General features: G+C 35.4%; 1 protein-coding gene across 1 annotated transcript in view; it reads right to left on the bottom strand.

Annotated features, from left to right (window-relative positions):
* Window positions 1–408: 408 nt before the first annotated feature.
* Window positions 409–19999, bottom strand: part of LOC121855928 (centromere/kinetochore protein zw10 homolog) — a 30243-nt gene continuing 10652 nt past the window's right edge. Inside the window, exons 6-16 of the mRNA XM_042351136.1 lie at window positions 19348–19553; window positions 14806–14935; window positions 14511–14621; window positions 13280–13415; window positions 11194–11369; window positions 10225–10316; window positions 5390–5565; window positions 3598–3807; window positions 2993–3130; window positions 2525–2658; window positions 409–1462 (exon numbers count right to left, since the gene is read on the bottom strand). Coding sequence (XP_042207070.1) covers window positions 1226–1462; window positions 2525–2658; window positions 2993–3130; window positions 3598–3807; window positions 5390–5565; window positions 10225–10316; window positions 11194–11369; window positions 13280–13415; window positions 14511–14621; window positions 14806–14935; window positions 19348–19553 — 1746 coding nt within the window. The 3' untranslated portion in view covers window positions 409–1225. The remainder of the gene's footprint in view (window positions 1463–2524; window positions 2659–2992; window positions 3131–3597; window positions 3808–5389; window positions 5566–10224; window positions 10317–11193; window positions 11370–13279; window positions 13416–14510; window positions 14622–14805; window positions 14936–19347; window positions 19554–19999) is intronic.

The raw sequence follows: 19999 nt of genomic DNA, 5'->3' as shown, positions 1-19999 counted from the left end.
TGGTTGCAGCTTCAGGGTAGGAATACTGTAATAATTTGTATCCTTTCAATTTTGTGTAACATGTATAATCAGTCAAGCATCTGACATAGATGCACCATATAAATGATTTTACTGCTATGGTGGTGCTTTCAGAGGCCATCAAAACCAACCAGTTTATTACCTGCAATACATTATACTTATTTTCAGAAAATAATGTTGATAAATTACGTATATACTGTACAACAATAAATCAGTTGGTTGAAATAGCATGTATATAAATGATGGCTGTCATTGCATCACAGTCGACTACTTTTTTCATTATACAATACAGTATTCACTAACCCTAGATACAGGTACAATATGTGGAAATGATTTTATCCTGATTAAATGTTAAACAGTATGCTTGATCATTTGGTTAGTCAAAAAATATTGCATTTTCATTCCTATTATTTATTATATTATATATACAGTACAGTACGATACGTACATTTCATTTTTTCCTCATTCAACCAAGTGTATCACAGGTCTGGAAAAGGCACAAACTATTGTCCATATGAATATATTTTCTTTGATAATTCAATTTTTTTTGCAAAAATCCTTTTTTGTTCAGAAAAAGCATTTAACGTGTTCAAAAGATAAATGAATAATAAGATAAAGAGTCCTTACAGTTAAGCCCAGAGTTTTTATTCACCACCAATTATATGAAGCACGATGCTGACCGAGACTTTACTTGTTTATTCTATGATTTAAAAAATTTGGGACATACAGGTATTTGACATTCTTATGTGCTTCAAAAAAAATATTGAACACTTAAAATAAAATAAAAAATAAATAAAATCATAAATGAATCATGTTGAATTATGGAAGAAAATACTGTACTGAGCTGCCACAGAGGCTTGTCAGACCATGTTTAACAAGAGTCCAGCACTCCTAACCAAGGAGTAGTCATTCAGGGATATAGCAGGCAGTCCTTTAATATCTCTGGCTTACCTGTGACCATTTAGTCTGGTTGCATATTGGGTTTAACTTTTAAATGCATGCCAAAAAATTTTCCCAACAATGAAAAACAAAGAAAAAATTATAATGCTTGTCAAAAATGGTTGTCTTTACTTTTACAAGAAAGTTTTTAGCAAGTCTAAAATTTCTGAAAAGAGTGTAATTGTATAAATATTAAAAAATATGTGAAACTCTTATCACTAAAGATTCTATAAAATGGAAGTCAAACTTTTAGGGACACATTTGATGATCATTTTATCCGGGCCAGGACCTGAGCTCTGCGATCAGTGTTCTGGAACAGAGCTCTGATCAGCTGCTTGGCTTCATCTGGGGTGAACTCATGGGCCAGAGGACCTTTGCCCTCTGCCCATCTATCCAAAATGTCCCGCAGACTAGCTCCTAAAATGACAATTAGCTCACAGAATTTCCCCCACAACCGCACTTGTCGCACTACATCTCCTGGATTAGTTCTTGCATCGCCCTCCACCTATGAAAAAAATAAATATCATGTATATTTGGTACATAAGTAAGCTGGGCACCAGGTAGACTGGCAGTCTATTACATGTGTAGTGCCTGCTTTCTTGTGGCTGATTTAAAAATAAATTATAATAAGATAAAAGAATAGTACTTTCCCTAAGCCCTAATGATTATTTTATCTTCAATATTATAAGGGTTATCCACTACTTTTCCTCTTTTTTAAAATTTCGCACACTGACCTAAGCAGTGTAATCTTTCCTTTAAAAGTTCTTAATTCCCTGTAAATATCTTAAGTAATAAACCAGTCATGGTTTGTGAGTCATGCTAATGTCTCATATCTTTTCTTCCAAACTCACAGAATTGAAATATTCTTTAAAAGTTCTAGTTACTAGCAAAATATGTGAACAGTCAAAGACCTAACAAAAATGACTGAATCATATGCAGAAGAGTCTGTCATAAAGGATTAGCTCTGTGTCAGATCTTAAGTAAAAAGAGTAATAACTGCCTCAACATGTTAAAATTAAAAGCAAACAAGCAGGAAAGGGGTAAATAAATAGGAGGGAAGTAAAAAAATTAAACAATGAAAACAGGTCCAGGCGACACTGCTGAGTTTCAGAACTTGTGTTAGGTTACCCATCACACAGTGTAATAAGAATGAGACCAAATGATGTTTCTTCAACTTTGAAAGGGCAAAGAAACCTCAATTCTCCAGAAACCAAAATGAAAGACTCATACTGTATTATCTTTTAAAAGCTAATGAAATGAACAACTACATAAATCATTTTTTCCTTTTGATCTTATAAACATCATTCTTTACAGATTCAAATGAGTGACTTATCAATGAGTCTCAGTCCTAATGGGCCCAAACCTAACCCAATATTTATAACTGGGGTCCAGCACTAGGGTAACCACTGAGACTGAGATTCAGTTATGATGGGTTTAGTCCCAATGGGCTTTGATCCTTATAGACCCAATCCTAATGGTCCCTTGTCCTAATGATTGGGTTATACTGTCAAAACCAATTAGGGACCGAGGACCATATAACCTACACCACACACAACATGGCTCTCACCTGGAAGAGTGCTGGTACATTATCCTTGAAGAGATTAAGAAGATTAATGAGCGCCAGAGCTGCATCTGCTGAAATGTCCTCCAAGCTCACAACGCGTGTCACCACCTCCTCCACTACTGACCCCACCAATGTGCCTGTCAAAGAGACAGTTGGTCACTTCTGGAAGCCTCACCCTGCCACGATGGCACCAGGAGGCCACAATCAAAAGTAGAATCTTTATAGCATTATTTTTTCTTAATTTTACCTTTAAAATCAGCTGCTTAGACACTTAAAAAGAAAGTAAATTATTATCCATACCCAATCTAATATTTTATTCTTTCAACCACAATATGCATTTGAATATACAAGTTATAAATAACAGAAGAGTAATATGGACAAAATCATATGACAATTTAAATGTTGCACAAAATGATCAATGGTATCAAAATCCTGGCAAAAGTCTTGAAAAACACACCTGAATATACTTACCCATGGCTTTTGTGTATACAGTATGGGGGAGTACATCCTGCCACACCCTACGTAATAATTGAAGCTGGTGAAGGACCTGTCGCATACCCTGCTGTGCTTTATTTACTCCACTAGTGTCACATCCAATAGTGTCTAAGCCTGTGGTACAAGACGTTATAAAGTAATTACATTCGTATAGTCAAAAAAAGCAACCAAGATAACATCTAATCTCCTTTTTATACAAAATAGACATTACAGTACTATATACTGAAAAGGCCTCATATACTGTACTGTACAAGACAAAAATATTAACAGTTCAACTTGACAAAATTTTAGACTTGAATCCTATGGCATATCTTCCTATACAGATACATTCTCCAACACCATGAGAATTCTCTTACTTATTATATGAAAACAATTACTTATCTTTTCAGTTCTGTACCCACACTACAGCTACCAAAATATAAAGTATCAGGTGATTGGTATAATGAAGGGCCTCTCATAATGGCTCACCTAGATTAGACTGAGATCCATTTGACTTGAAAAACTAGACATAAAAGATGGTCAAGTCATAAAATACACTGGATTTCAAACTAATCTTTAACAGACCAACACAGAACACTAACCAGCAGAGTCTCTGAGGGAGTCAATAAGGGTTGTACGGTGTCCCTGCATAGCTTTTAAAAATGTGGCAGTTGCCATCTTTCGAAGTTGTTGGGCCAAATCAACAGTGGTAAGTGTGTTATCTCTGAGTGCCTGTGGTAGTCGATTTTTGTATTGGAGTCCCAACAGGAGTGCATGATGAGCAAGGTACATACTGTTATTGTGCACTACCGCTGCAAAGAAAAAAGAACAAAATTAATTTTTATGTGTAGTTAATTCCCCTTCCCTCCCCCCCTCAAGTGCTCTACCTTACCAGTGTTGGGTGGCTGAAATAGTGTGCAACAGACTCTCTTGTCAATCAACATCATTTATCTCTCTAAATAACTCATTATCAGTGTTCTGCTATGAATTTAACTACAGGTATTAGGAAAAAATAAAAGGAAACAAATTAACACATTTAAGTTTTAGAGAATGATAAAAAAAAAATCACACATTTAACAAATACACACATGAATATTATACTCTTAATTTAATTGGTGTTCACTACAATATCTTTCGTCTATATCCTTTGACACCATGCTCTTGAACTCCCCTTGCTTAAGGAATTGGCTTCATTGTACACAGTCCTCCCAAGAATTTAAGTTAACTTCAAGTATAGTCATAGTGAGTGAACTGTATAAAAGTCATTTATAGGCTCATTCTAGCATATCTTAGGTAAGTTGTATGATCATGACTTAATGATATCTACTCAATATGCCTTACTATTTCTAGCTAATTCTTACTTTACATCTTACTTAAAATACATGCTGAGGAATGCATGCATAAGTGGAAACCTACATAAAGGAAAGCATCAAAAGGGAACAGAGGTAAAGTGATGGGAAAATTGGTCTCACTGAAGGATACTGTGAGTCTAGGAATGTGTGGCAGATCACAAGTAGGACTACTGTACAATGTTACTGGAACCAAATGAAAAAATATATAAAATAATAAGAAAAAAGGTTACTGTACTTCTTTTAGCCAAGAGTAGCATTTTCAGAGGACTGCATCTAACCAGCTAAATGATAATAATAAAAGATAATAAATTTTGTTGGACAGCATCAAGTATGCAAACACATGACAAATAACCAAGTGAGTGTGTAGCATTAGTGTTAATTAGACTATTCTTTAAGGAGCTTCAGAAGCCATTACATGAAACATCTTCCTTCTGATATTCCTTTTCCAACTTTATTGCATCCAAATCCACCAAAATCAACCCATCTAACGTGTAATACCCCTTTATTTTTTTTATTAATACTAAGGTTTTCTTACTATACAGCAGGTGGCCCACAATCAAGAACAAAAACACGCTCTTTTCACTCGCCTTCATCCATTCACTCTACCTAATGTGACATACCCAGAAACCCTTGGATGTCCTCCTCCCTTATTACTCCTGTACTCTGCTGCTTCTAGGATTGTCCATCCCCTAATCTGTCATCCTACTTTCTCCCCATTCTTTCATCTCTTTGCTGGACTTCCTTCACCCTTCTACCATTCAATTCTGATTTTTTTTATTTTTCTAATGAATATCTCACTTCCCATTCTATCAATATCTCCATATCATCTCAGCAAACCCTGGTCAGACTCTGTCCATCACTTCTTTAATTTCCATTTATCCATGTAACAGTTAAATTTCTTATTATTTGCAACCTCCCTTGTACAGTAGTAGTGTCAAGTCAACAATTCCTCTACACATCCCTCTTATTTTTCTTTTCCTCTGCTACTCTACGATTTAATTTGTTAACAACAAAAATAGTACATCTAATAAAAGTTACTTGCCTGCTTGTTGTGGCAACGTAGCAAGTTCGTGGGCATGGGACGTGGGTACTACGTGGCAGTAGAGCGTCAGGATGTTGCGAACAGTATAGAATAGTCTTCCAGCATATTGGGGTGAACTGGTACATGCTTCATCCATTGTTTTATATATCAATTCCACTAACTCACAAACAGATGCACTGGTTCAAGAGAAGTGTATTAAAATTTTGGACGTGCTGGTACTTACTTTTAAGAATAAAAACAAATAACTGAATAAAAAATATACTGCTGAGTTAGAGACATCAAGTTATACTATGTTCTTCTCAGTTTTTCTTCTTAATGTTTCACTGCCAATATTAGTGAATGAAACTACCCCTAAGATCATATATATTTAAACACAAGCTGATGAGGCCCTATGTACAATACACATGGACTACATGCCTAAACCTCAACATTCTATTAGAAAGTCTACTCCCTCCTGTATTGAATATCAGCAACAGATCAATTATCACAACTTCAGTGGCTATGTTATATATTATAAGCTTGAGTATGATTTAATTGAAGTGACTAAACTCACATTATAAAATATATTTATTAAATTCGAAATCTGAGTAATATAATAAGCCTATAATTTAACAAGTATTTATGATCTTGAGAAACCTGTCTTAATTAAATCTGTGAAAATAAAACTTAACTTTGTGGAATATAGGAGAATGTATTCCTGGATCCATTAAAAAATACTCACCTTTTGCTTGATAGTACAGTATCACTAAAAAGGTTTACATATACAGAAGAACCTCTATACACCAGGTTTTTTTTATCCAAACTCTGAGGTGCTCTGGATCGCCCCTCTATTCTCCAGAAATATTATTAAAAAGAGTGGAAAATCCAGCATCAGTCTGGACAGTCTGTGTGTTCATACGTGCAGTCTGTACTTGGGTATCACACTGCAGATGTCTCATTCTGAGTCCTGCATCAGGTTTATTTATTGTTTCAGTATTATATTGTTGTATGGTCAGCCTCTTATGGTGTATGATTCATCATAATTATTATAACAACTTCAATAATAGAAAAAATACAATATGTAATTTGACTTGAAAATAAAAGGATAAGATAATTATTGGAAAGTTCAGTATTCACTTAGGATACATTCGTGAGAGCGCCTTCAGCAAATCAACTTACAACAGGGTGACTATAACATACTGTATAGTATTTGATATGGAATTACCTTCCTAACAACATTATTTATTACCTTTGAGTGATGCATGATGGCTTGAATTGGCTACTTGTCCACTGAGACAACTGAATAATAAATAAACCTGGGAATATGCAGATGCACAACGGGAAAATCCAGGAATATACAGTGTATATATATATATATATATATATATATATATATATATATATATATATATATATATATATATATATATATATATATATATATATATATATATATATATATATATATATATATATATATATATATATATACAGTATATACATATATATATATATATATATATATATATATATATATATATATATATATATATATATATATATATATATATATATATATATATATATATATAATATGTATATATATATATATATATATATATATATATATATATATATATATATATATATATATATATATATAATATATATATATATATATATATATATATATATATATATATATATATATATATATATATATATATATAATATATATATATATTATATATATATAAAAGGAGGGGGGTCCAAAAAGTTGTGGGTGTGGGAACATGGTGAGCTGAGCCCACCCAGCTAGGGGGTTTAGGTGGGGTGCTGTAAGCCCCCACATAATTTTTTTAAATCTGACCAACATCATGGGCATTTTGAGGCCATTTTGAAGCCATGTGCACTTGATATTAAGAGATATTCTGAGGTCAATAGTAATTACTTTTTACTATTCATAAACGTCAGAGTACAATACAATACTGCATTAAAGAAAAGTATTGGAATTTCTGATAAAAAGGGGGGGGGGACCCTCTGGACCCCCCTGGATCTGCCCCTGCATAATACACTTAAAATATTATTAAGTGCTGATAAACATACAATATATTTATTAAGTTATGATAAATAGACAACAGTACTAATCTACTAACTGCTGAAGACAGATGTTGTGGTAAGCATGAGTGGTGGGGGACTTGCTGATCAGCTGTTTGCTCTTTGCAAACAAATGACTCATGGTGATGAACGTGGGATTCCTTTTCGGGAAAGTTTATTACTTTACGATAATATTTTATCTACGAAGCACCAAATGAACCTTAATGATACGAGAATTATAGTGAAATTGTATAAAGACGTATTAAAGCAATCTTGGGGGAGAGCCACCTCCCCTACTGCTTCCAGATACTGTACTACACTCCTATCTTCCACACACAATATACCCCTACACTCATATTTTTATCTTTATAATATTGTACAGTATACAGTTTTGTCTTCATTCATAAGGAAAATTCTGTGGTTACTTACATTCTATAGCACTTAAAGCACGTAACAATCGTCTTGGTGAAGAAAGTTGACAACAACCACTTGTGTCTCATTTGAACCAACAAGAGTTCTGTCTCATTTTTTTATCGTTGATGTAATAGTGTTTTAATTACCTTGTTATGCACTTTAAGACCTTATTTGTTGAAGTGCAGTAATAACATTATAGCAAAAACTGATTTTCTTTAAACAGCCCAGATGAGCAGTGTTGTCTCCAGGAAACAGATTAGCTTTTTTCACTTTCCCATTTTCATGACTGGGGTTTGCCCAAATTAGTCCGGTGTATCGAAGTACTACTGTATGTGTATGTGTGTATGTATGTGTGTATTATATACAGGTATAAACAGGGCTGTGGAGTCGGAGTCGAGGAGTCGGAGGAAATTTCGGCTTGTGGAGTCGGAGTCGGAGTCGGTAAAATTGTCCAGACTCCGACTCCAGCTGAATCTTGATTGCACTGAATTGCCATTTTCTTCACGAGCTTAGTAATAGTATTAGTATCTGAGTATTTCCCTCCATTATTTAATTATATTAAATCCCTTCAGCTCACTATAAGAGGGTTGATAGAAAAAAAATGAAACTTCTGGTTTTATTTAGTCAACTGCAGGAACAGTTGCCATCCTGCGTGTAGTTTGATAATGTAATGCTAATATAAATCACAGAGTAATTTGTAGCTTAGCAATTTCCTCTGACTTACTTCACATTTTTACATCTATTATTCTATCATACAACCTCTAAGACAGTTCAGAACTTCAGTGGGAGCTTTCTCTATAGATAAGGATTGAAAGAGTTTTATTGATGTGCAAATTATATATACTAAATATATTTTCAAATTATCATGTGTACAGTGCAGTACTATTACACAATTTTATCTATCTACCTATATATATCTAACGTAGATAGATAGATAAAGTGGTGCATTGCTTAGATAGGTAGGTAGATAGATAGATAGATAGGCAGAGATAGGGACCGCAATACTGTCCGTTGAGGAGCACGGTATTTTACTAACCAGAAATGGCAACCCTTACTTTATATAACTTTATTGTAATTAACATTATAAAGGAGTTAGTGTATGTTTGGATGGGTAAATAACAGATTAATAGTCCAAAGGAATTAATTACTTTGTTATATCCCTATGGATGGCCTTATCAGAACCCCCTTTTATTAGTAAGAATAATTTAATACAAGCAAACGTTGGCATCCTGTTACACGTGAGTCGAGCCTTCCCTCAGAGACAAGTGTAATGTCAATATGACGAATGTCGTAGTTGTTTCTTTCCGAGGCCCCGTGGTGTGCTATACTTAATTTTATTTCTCATTTTTGTGTGTGTTTGGTGTTTTCATACTTATTTATAATATAACACTTTTATGGATTGAACATTAATGGATTGTGACCAGAGAATTATATTATAATGACCTGTCCTAGAGGATAATAATGAGGGAAACCAATTTAGGCCTTTATGCCATGGAGAACAGCGCCCTATGGGCCTATACCGGTACATGCAAAATCCAACTTTTAATGCACATTTTCTTATCATGACTCTTGTTCAAGGTTATTATGGAAAAAATAGCCTTCGTCATGGACACATAAAAGTGACAAAACTCAAGAACATTAAAATCTATGAAAGTAACTACTAACAGAGTGCTGGTTATGACTCATGAGTAAGAAAAATTTAATACAAGCAAACGTTGGCATCCTGCTTACACGTGACTCGAGCCTTCCCTCAGAGACAAGTGTAGTGTGACCGTGACGACTGACAAATTTAATAACTTAATCATGTAAGGTTTATCCATTTTCCTTAATAAGGTATTCATTTCTTTAATGTACATAAATATATAACTTTACTTTAAAAGGAATTGTAGGATCATCATTTAGATCCACATCAGATTATGAGCTTAAACAAAATTCATATGCTGAGATCGAACTTTTAGATATACATGTAAATGGTGTTTTCTAGTTAATATCTTGAATTCTTAATAAATTTATTTTTCTTTTGATTGAAACTTTGAAAGTCAAGCCTATCATCTTTTTGTAGTTCTTAAATATCGTCCAGATCATTAATAAAGCTGTAGCAGTATAGCCACGGTGTTTTACTTTTTACCTAGGCAGGTTACAACATACAAATTACAATTAGGATGGTAGAAATAGTTGTTACAAATAGGCCAAGGAGTCGGAGTCGGAAGCATAAAAATTTGAGGAGTCGGAGTCGAAGGTTTTGTCTTCGACTCCACAGCCCTGGGTATAAACATGATAATGGATCATCAAAAGCAACTAAAAGTTTCATTTGCTGTCATTTCTTCTCTCTAACTGTGACTTACCTAATTTGACATTTGGGAAGATTAAAGGTCTTTGCTGCAAGTAGCTGTTCCAGTCTCAAAGTGCTTTTCACCAGCTTTTGGCCAGTTTCATCCTGCAGGAATGTGTATGAGTGAGCTTTAAGGTATGGTATGTAAGATTATAAGATTGTACATGGTAAGGAAATACTGTACAGTTGCTTAAGATACATAAACTAATGAGGGCAGTAGATAAGAAAGTTCTGGTGGAGCAACAAGGTATTATGGTCTGGTATACAGTGAATTTGAGATAATGGCACTAAGTTTATAAAAGCACAGTGAAGGGAAGTACACAGACACTGAAGGACTAGGGATCACAAACCTAATGAGACATCTAACAGCTGTGGCAGAGATCAGAGACCACTGTACATCATTCACCAATCATATATACCATGTGTAATATAAATTCTGTTTTAACTGTTGGATAAGTTGGTTTTACAAATTACTATCTCTAACACAATTTCAATCATGAACAACTCATGATCAGACAAAAAAAAAAAAATTAATACATATTTAGAATTGTAAGATTAGCATTCTTCTTTATTGGTCTACAGCATAAACTGAATCGACAAACTTATGCACTCACTGACTTCTTCCCCATTTCCCTTAGAGTCAACTACTGTACTGTACTGCCTTTACAGTATCTAATGACACGTCCTAGCTCATGAATACTCCATTTTCTTATGATATGAGGTTACTACTTATTGAACATTTCTAACATACACCCTTTACAGCCCATACAAATCTGAAAATCAAGGTTAACTAAACCATCATATACCTTTAAAGTAAAGAGAGAGGTTTTTGCATAATAAAAATGTTGACCACAGTTTCAGAGCTATCAGTACAGGGTGTATTATAAAAAGTTAACTGAAGTTTGAAAGATACTTATATAACATCTTACAAGTTCAGTAAAAATTTTAAAGTTAGATATAAGTTAACATAAGTTTGAGATACCTGTATAATAAGACCACCATCTGGTTCTAATGGAGTAACACACACTGTAACATGTATAGGTCTCTTCATCATCTCCCGTGCCTGCTCCAGTATGTGTGCACAGGCCTTATTGCTAAAGACAACATCAACATTGGCTGCATATTCTATTATAGATTTGTCTTGTGCATTATAGAACCCTGCAAAAATCATTCCTATTACCAAAATATTTTTACAACAAATCAAACAATTTTAAAATTTCACAAATATTTTTTTACGATCAAAACACTAATCAAACTGAGAAATTCAAGTGGTGAAGCAAAGATCTGGGAGCAGTAACATAAACTGTTCATTTCATTTAAATCCAAGAGAGATAATGAGAGGTGCAAGGACTGATAAACACCAGCCTGGGAATTAAAGTGAATGTGGCAGGAGAGGCCTTATGTACACTATGGATAATGCTCATTACTCAACCTCATATGGTGGAAGAGGTAAGCTGCTGATCTACCCTCTACACAGCCAGAAGAGTTCTCTCATGAGCATTCATACGACCAAACTCCAAAAAACATTCTTGTCAGCTCTCGTTTCTTTACACCAAATTAAATTAATATGATTTTATTATATTAGTACAGTAACTCAAGTCCCTACACATAGGTTGACAGTTTTTCTTATATTTTGACTACCGGGTATGCTCAACTTTATCCAAAATACAGTAATCAAAGAATATAATGGATATTCAAAGTGGCACAGAAATAAGACAGGCCACTGAGACAGGGTTTAATTGTTGCCTTGCCTCAATATAAATTGTTCTTCATTCTAACTATAGTACTGTTTTGGTTACCTTAAGGCAATAACATGGTAAAAAAAAATGCCAATATTAATACAGGTTATATCACTAAGAAGTTTAAAGTTGTCTGTCTATGTTCATGGAGCATGAAAATCATGAACCAACAGATAAGAAGAGATTTTTAGAAACTCTTTGGACAATTTAAATACTGTATATACAATAGCTAAAACAACTATCTGTGCATACTTTGTGGGAAACAATATATGAGGGCTGTCACTAGTCACACATAAAATTTCAGAGCATATCGACCCCCACCCGCACAGATAGTTGTTTTAGCTACTGTACATAAGATGTTAAAAAAATCCAATACAGTATGTTCACGCTTAACGTCGTCCCGGTTAAGGTTGTTTCGGTACTACGTTGCTAAACTTTAGAGACCCAAAATTTATTTAACGTCCCGGCTGATCCGATACTACGTCATTTTGCGTCGTCACGGACTACTTTCTACGGCGCATCACCCTCTCTCGTTTGGCCGCACTACGCTCTCTCGGCTCGGCGCCGTCTTAGTGACTCACCTCCGCCTCCTCTCCCACCCTCCTCCTCCGCTACCGCCATACTCCTCCCCTCTTGCCAACCCCCTCCTCTGCTTCACTACCCACCACACACTCACTCTACCACCTCCACCCATCAGTGAGTACCAATACAAACTTAGTAGTTGTATATGCATGCACTATTTACTATAGAAATGGCAATGATTTTCTGTATATGTACTGTATTTCATGGGGCAAAGGGAGGCTCAGGAATGTAACTCCCATATTTTATCTATTTCTTATGGGGAACATTGATCCGCTTAATGTTGTTTCGTATAATGTCGTGTTTTTAGGAACGTAGCCCAGACGTAAAGCGAGGACTAACTGTATATACAAAACATATCCCTAAGTGTACAATATTATGTTTTGATTAAACTTCAAATCTAATCAGTGGAATGCAATACAGCAATGTCTTCTATGACATTTAAAGTAATATTACATGCATGAGTTTTCTTGATATTCTGGGTGTTGATCATCTCTAGAATTACTTCCACTAAGAAATAAAGTCTAAACAATGTGGGTTCAGAGCACATGCAATATACTGAATATTCAAGCTTTAGGTTAAAAGCATTTATTACATTTGAAGGACAAAATAGTCTAATATATCTAGAAGATAATACTCAAGTAAAATCAAAGTCTAAAATTCACTGAATTCACATAAAATAACTGTATTGTACTTTGTAAAATATTAAATTTTTATAAATTAGTCCAAAAGAAAAGCCAAAAGTCTCACCATTTCCACTAAGAAATTGTTGGAAATCCTCAGTAGCACGTTTTACTTCTTCATATTCATCCAGTTGTGCTCTGCTACAAGGTACTGCCTCTGCTAGGCACTCTTTAATCAACAATTCAGTGAATTCCTCACCGATCTGGAAAGAGATTTTCTAGTTATTTTAGGTAACAACAAAGTAACGCACAAAAATCTCCTTTATACTGGGACTGGCTAAATTTTTTTCTTTTTTTACGGGAATTAACTAACCCGGGCACAAGTCAAACGACCCACAACGGGGCCTGGGGGGCAAAAAAATAAGAACAGAAGGAAATTGAAAATAGAGAAGAAAAAGGTTATACTGTGTTAATCTACACCACGAAGATGCCGGAAAACCAGCTTTTTAAAGTGAGACAGATTGTATAAGTATGGAAACACAGAAGAAGGCAGAGCATTCCACAGTTTGGTTGTGTGAGGAAAGAAGGAGGTACTATAACGGGTTATTCTCATGTGACCGACATTCACAGAGAAACGGTGGGCACCGCGGGCAAGACGAGAGTTACGAGCCCACTGCACACAGGATGCCAAATCCACCGAACACTGCCCGTTAAAGTACCTGTAAAAGAAAGAGAGTGAAGCAACACTGCAGCGAAGAGAAAGAGAAGAGAGATTGTTGACTAAAAATTATACAGTTTGTATTATGGAGCTCTTCATACAGAAAGCTCAATGAACCACTCTGAGTGAAGAATATGTACCATGTACCAGGAAAGATATAAACATTATGAGCTTTGATCATAATTTAATCAGGTCTAACTCCTGAGGAACTATTGGAGGCATCCTTGGTTCAAATATGTTAGCCTACTGAGTGTTAAATGGAAAAGATAATGATGAGAAACCTGTTAACCAATAAGAGGACAACTAAGGTACAAACTCATAAAACCATGAGAATATGTTAATGTGGCGTGGGAACCACGGGAGGAATCTACAATTTCAATATGATAATAATTTTGGTCATCAGTTGCAAAGATCAATCATCAGAATAGAAACCAATGGCATTAGCATATGAACAGACAACCAAAGAATATAATGCTTCTGTAACTGGTAGAAGATTTAAATGATGGAGCACAAGGTATGTCTGGAGGACTGATACGAAACATGTAACCATGATATGTGAAGAATTCCACGTCTTTTGACTCTTTTGTATAAAATAAAACATTTATAATGTGACTTATTGACAGAATTTTTATCAGCTTACCTCCTTACCAAGTAGTTGCATTAATGATAAACCTTCATCATCTTCATTGCCATCTGCACTATCTGTGTGAACCTTGATACATAGAAGGCTTTTATGTAGCATGAGAAATGTCTGAAAGAAAAGGATTTCATTAGGTTTCTGTTTCCCTAAATCTAAAACACAAAAAGAGGCATAGGAAAGACAACAGAAAATCAAGAGAATTCAATAAGAGGCTGTACAAAGCCTAAACAACTGAAACTGTCATATCGCATTGTCAAATATGAAGTCAGGACTGTTTATGATGTGAATTACAAACCTGTTGTAAGCGCCCAAAAACTAGGATTGCAGAAGCTTTTTCTTCAGGTCCTTTTGGCTGAGTAACTTTGATTGAATACCCATCACTGCGCTCAACTACCTTCACAGCAGCATTACTGCTGATGATGGGTCTATAATATGTAAAGAAATTTTTTTCTGTATTTTTTGCATTAATATTATGAAATAAGTGGCAGTCTTCACATACTGTAACACCAAGAAAAACTTTGAACTTAAACATGTCATCTTCAACTTAAAAACATAGCAGAAGGTTTAGCTAAACTTAACAATTCACAAGCTGAAGTCAAAATGCTAAGTTACTGGAAAGTTGCATTATTACAAGTAAACAGATGAATGTAGATGTGTAATACTGATGTGAGATGAAGAGAAATATGGGGAAAGGATTATATATGTTAATTTTTGGGGGCAAAATCAGTTATTTTGCAAAATTCACGGCATGCATATTGGTAATTTTGCGAAATAACTTACAAACAGGCCAACCAAAACAAAACAAAATAAAAATACATAACATATACACTGACTGAGAAGATAATATATACAGTACAGTAGGGTATATGAGCAGAGAATAATAAGATTTGTTTGGGTAACAAATGAAAAGGAATAAAGAAAGTTTGAAAGTGAATTCTCTATAGCAAAAAATAAATAAATAAAAATAAATAAATAAATAAATAAAAAATTCTGTACAGTATCACTTCTCCATACCGAAATAATTGGTGAGCAGCCATTTTAATACTGTATTGGGAGTTTTTGGTATAAAACAAACTAAAAAACTCGTCCTATCGTGAACTTTGTTCGGTATACAGTACATTGCATCCCTGTATAACGTCGTCCCGCTTACCGTTGTTTCGGTACTACGTCGCCAAACTTTAGAGACTAAAAATTCATTTAATGTCCCGATGATCCGATACTACGTCTTTTTGCGTGGTCACGGACTTCTTTCTACGGCGTATCACCCTCTCTTGTCTGGCCGCGCTACGCTCTCTCGGTTCGGCACGATGCCCTCACTCACGGAACGTAACAGCATCCCCAAGCGATGCCAAGCCAGTCTCTGTTACGACTTCACATCATTCGTGTGTGCTTAAGTGCTTTTGCTCTAAAACTGCTATAACCATTCAAAATGGCTTCCAAGTGCCCATCAACTGCTACTGATGCGAGTGCAGTGAAGAGGCAACGTAAGACCGTTACCCTTTCTACGAAAATGGATGTATTAACCCGATTAGAAAAAGGGGAATGTGTTGTGGACAAAGCCGCTGTGCTTGGTCTAATCCCCACAACGATGCGTACTATCCGGACCAACGCTGACAAGATTAAGGTTGGTGCTGGAAGTGGTACTACTCTCAGTGCAACTAAAACAACTCATACTAGAAGTACTGTGATGGAAAAAGTGGAAAAGATGCTGGCTATGTGGATGAAGGACCAGAATCAACGCAATGCACCTGAGGCCTTATGGTTATCCAGCATAAGGCCAGATCCTTGTTTGACGACATAAAGGAAGAAGAGGGTGAAGGATCGAAACAAGAGACCTTTACAGCCAGCCGAGGTTGGTTTCAACGATTTAAGCGAGGTATAACTTCCAAAATATTAAGATGACTGGTGAAGCTGCCAGTTCAGATACGGTTCCTGCCGAGACATTCCCGCCAGAATTCAAATGGATTATCCAGGAAGAGGATGCCTGAGAGGACCTATATCTCCAAGGAGGAGAAAAGAAACCAGGTTTTAAACGGCAAAAGACCGTTTGATGCTGCTGATTGGCGCGAACACTGCCGGCGACTTCAAGCTGAAACCTATGCTGATTTCTCGTGCTGCGAACCCACGGGCCCTGAAAGGTTACTCTAAGGATTACCTTCCTGTCATTTACAAGGCAAACAAAAAGGCATGGATAACCGGCGCCATATTTAGCCAGTGATTAAACATTTACGCTCTCCCTGCAATGAAGGAATACTGTGACAAGAACCTTGACTTTCAAATTCTTCTGATCGTTGACAATGCTCCAGTTCATCCTCCCAATCTCGACGACTTCCATGACAATGTAAAAGTTGTATTTCTGCCTCCTAACACAACAGTGGAATTGCACCTAAAGGTCATCGATTCAAGGATTGTTTATCATCAAGGAATGGAAACACCACGATCCAGAATAGGCCATCGCACCCACAATAAGGTTTCAAGAAAGATGATCAATGAATGAATGGGAATAGGGATATCTTCAGTTTGGAGATGGAATCGAGTATATTGAGGACGTCTCAAAATCTCATATGAAGAGTTTCACCAAGATCTGCAATACCACAGTCCTGCTGAAGACATCACACCAAACCCCACGAATGCTAACTCAAAGAGGCTGCAGAAATTATCCAAATATGTCCCACAACCTGCGACAATATACAAATGAGAACGGAAGTCGCGCGTCTACCGATACGACATAGCCCTGTTGCACGAGGACCATGGCGAGAAGCAGTACCAAGCAGTCAACACTGGATTCATTTGTTCGTCACAAGACGGCAGAAGCAGCTTCTTCACAACAGCCGGCAGCCGAGGAGCAAACAACAACGGAGGAGGAGCAAACTTCAACGGAGGAGGAGCATCAGCTCATGCTCACAACAAAACGTATTTGTTGTAAGGATTTCGTTAATCAAAGTTTTGTTCGTTAACCGAATTAAAGATCCTTATGGGAGGTAATTCGTAAACCGAAATTTCGTTAACCGAGGGACCACTGTATTTATCTATTGCTTATACGGAAAAATGATCTGCTTAACGTCGTTTCGTATAACGTCGCGTTTTCAGGAACGTAACCCCGACGTTAAGCGAGAACTTACTGTACTGTACAGTACAAGGATGTGAAAAAGTTCAGTAAATTTAGTCCAGATAAATTATCACAATACTGGATGTTTCTGTTATATAAAATATAGCTTGGTAACACAAGACTTAAATAAACACTAAATATTATACATAACAGTACAGTAGAGTAAATAAAAAAATATAATAACATAGATATTGTACAAAAAGAAGTTGTATGCCTGTACTAGATAAACAACTCCTTCCCTGGCTGGCTTCGTGTTCAGCTATTTCCACTACCAGTATGTAAACAGAGCACCAGGAATTTACTATGAGTTATATGACACAATAATTCATAGGAGTTTCAGCATGGATTTTCTTCTGTCGTGGAAACTGATTATTTTATGATTTTTTTTTTTATTAACCAGGCACCAAATGAACCTAAATAATATGGGGGTTATGGTGAAATTACATAATGATGATTTAACAGAGTCGCAGGGGTGACTGAGCCTCCAGCAATGGGAGTGGAATTTTCTGTAGAGTTCAACCATCCCAACTGCCTTACCTACCTTCTCCCCCACACAGAATTACAGTAACTTCCCACTCCTCATTTTTCTTATTTTATAGTTTTATATTATATTTGATTTACTTCTAAGTCACATTAGACCATTGGATTACACTATATTTGAGATATTTGAGGAGGGGTTCAGTATATAATGAATTTCAGTAGATGTACAGTATAGAAGTTCAGTATAGAGGGGTAATACTGTAAATACAAAATTAATAAATAAAATTATATAAACCAAGGAACAAACAGAATAAGAGGACACCGATGACTGATAAAGGTTTTTTGGAATACTTCTACAGTACTTATCTCTACCCTAGCCTCTCAATTCATACCTCTGTTTCGTACCTGTTTCTCCTACTATTTCCTTCCCTCTGTGGGTTCTGTACCTCTTGATCCATCCCACACAAAATGGAGAGAAGTTACAAAAAATAAAAGATAGATAGCAAGGAAGAAAAAATTTAGAGGTTTGGTAGAAAGAGAACTTTCAGTATAAAAAATAATGAGGTGTATACAGATAAATATAAAACATTAAGGATTCAAAATAATTATGTTACCAATAGACAACTACAGGTATAGGGTATGGATGGAATGAAATAAGACAACAAATAAGTAAGGTAGGTGAACAGCCAAGGAATGTGGTATCAGCGCAAAGCAAAATGGATGTAAGAGACAAGGCTTCATGAAAGAAAATGTCATTCCAAATACAAAGAAACTAAAAATAATTGCCTAAATGTGACAAAAAGGCATCCTTGAGGTTGTTTAGGTCCTACTTTACAGAGCAAGACAAGGATTTGGAATAAGACGAACATAATGAATGATGCAAGAGTTCTTTTCATAAAAATAATCATAAATAATTTTTCTTTCCCTCTTTCAAGCCTTTTCCTGTTGTAATAAATACTGTACAGGTTGGCCGGAACCAAGAGTAAACACACTCCTTTTATTCACTGTCATTCATCCAATTTTACCAATGTAACAGATATACAGTATTCTATGATGTTCCCTTCCACAACAAAGTCCCAAATATCTATGAAGTCTACAATAATGCAAGAACATAGAAATTAAAACAGGCTGTGATTGTGAACTGGACTGTGAGCAAGAAATAAATAAAAAAATTCTTAAAAGATTTGCCAATGTTAACAGAGCACAGTTTCATTCACTTGGGTTTCAAAATTCTAACTTGCAACTTACCCAAAGAAATGCCTCATAAGATTCTTGCCAAGTCCTGTAATCCGTCGTTGTAGCTCACCCAACAAGTAGAAAGCTCCCAGGATATGTTGTAACTCCTCACAGTTATTCTGTGATGATTTACCATTGACGACATGAATCAGCAGCGACACTGATTGAGATCCATCATTTAAACGTTCTTCATCCCATGTAACTGTTTCACCCCAAACCTACAGCAAGGAGAAGAAATGTATTTCTTTAACTTTCAAATCAATATAAAAGTTCAATGCTTTAATGATATCAACAAACTAACACACAAATCAAACTGTTACCTTGATGTCACTTTCTTTATCTGCACGAGTACATGCATTAACACTTTAAGCCAATAAAAAACTTGGTAAATATACAGCAAAATAGAAATAAAACCAATTCAATAACTTTATGAGAAAATCTCACATGTTCTCATCAAAACTATAACAGAAATTCATCTAGATTATGGATTAAGGCTCATTTCATGTACTGTACTCTACTGTCTAATGCAGTTATTATCCTTGGTATACAGAAAAAACCCAAATGTTTTTTAACTAGATGGAGCATATTGCAAGGAAAGGAAAATGGATAAAATAAATTTTATTATCATGAGGCAATGAATTAATGTGTCTACCCCTTTAATTTT

The sequence above is a fragment of the Homarus americanus genome, unplaced genomic scaffold, assembly GCF_018991925.1.
Source record: "Homarus americanus isolate GMGI-L3 unplaced genomic scaffold, GMGI_Hamer_2.0 scaffold19117, whole genome shotgun sequence".
NCBI lineage: Eukaryota > Metazoa > Arthropoda > Malacostraca > Decapoda > Nephropidae > Homarus > Homarus americanus.
The sequence above is the reverse complement of the archived record's forward strand: the minus strand, read 5'-3'. Positions and strand labels throughout refer to the sequence as shown.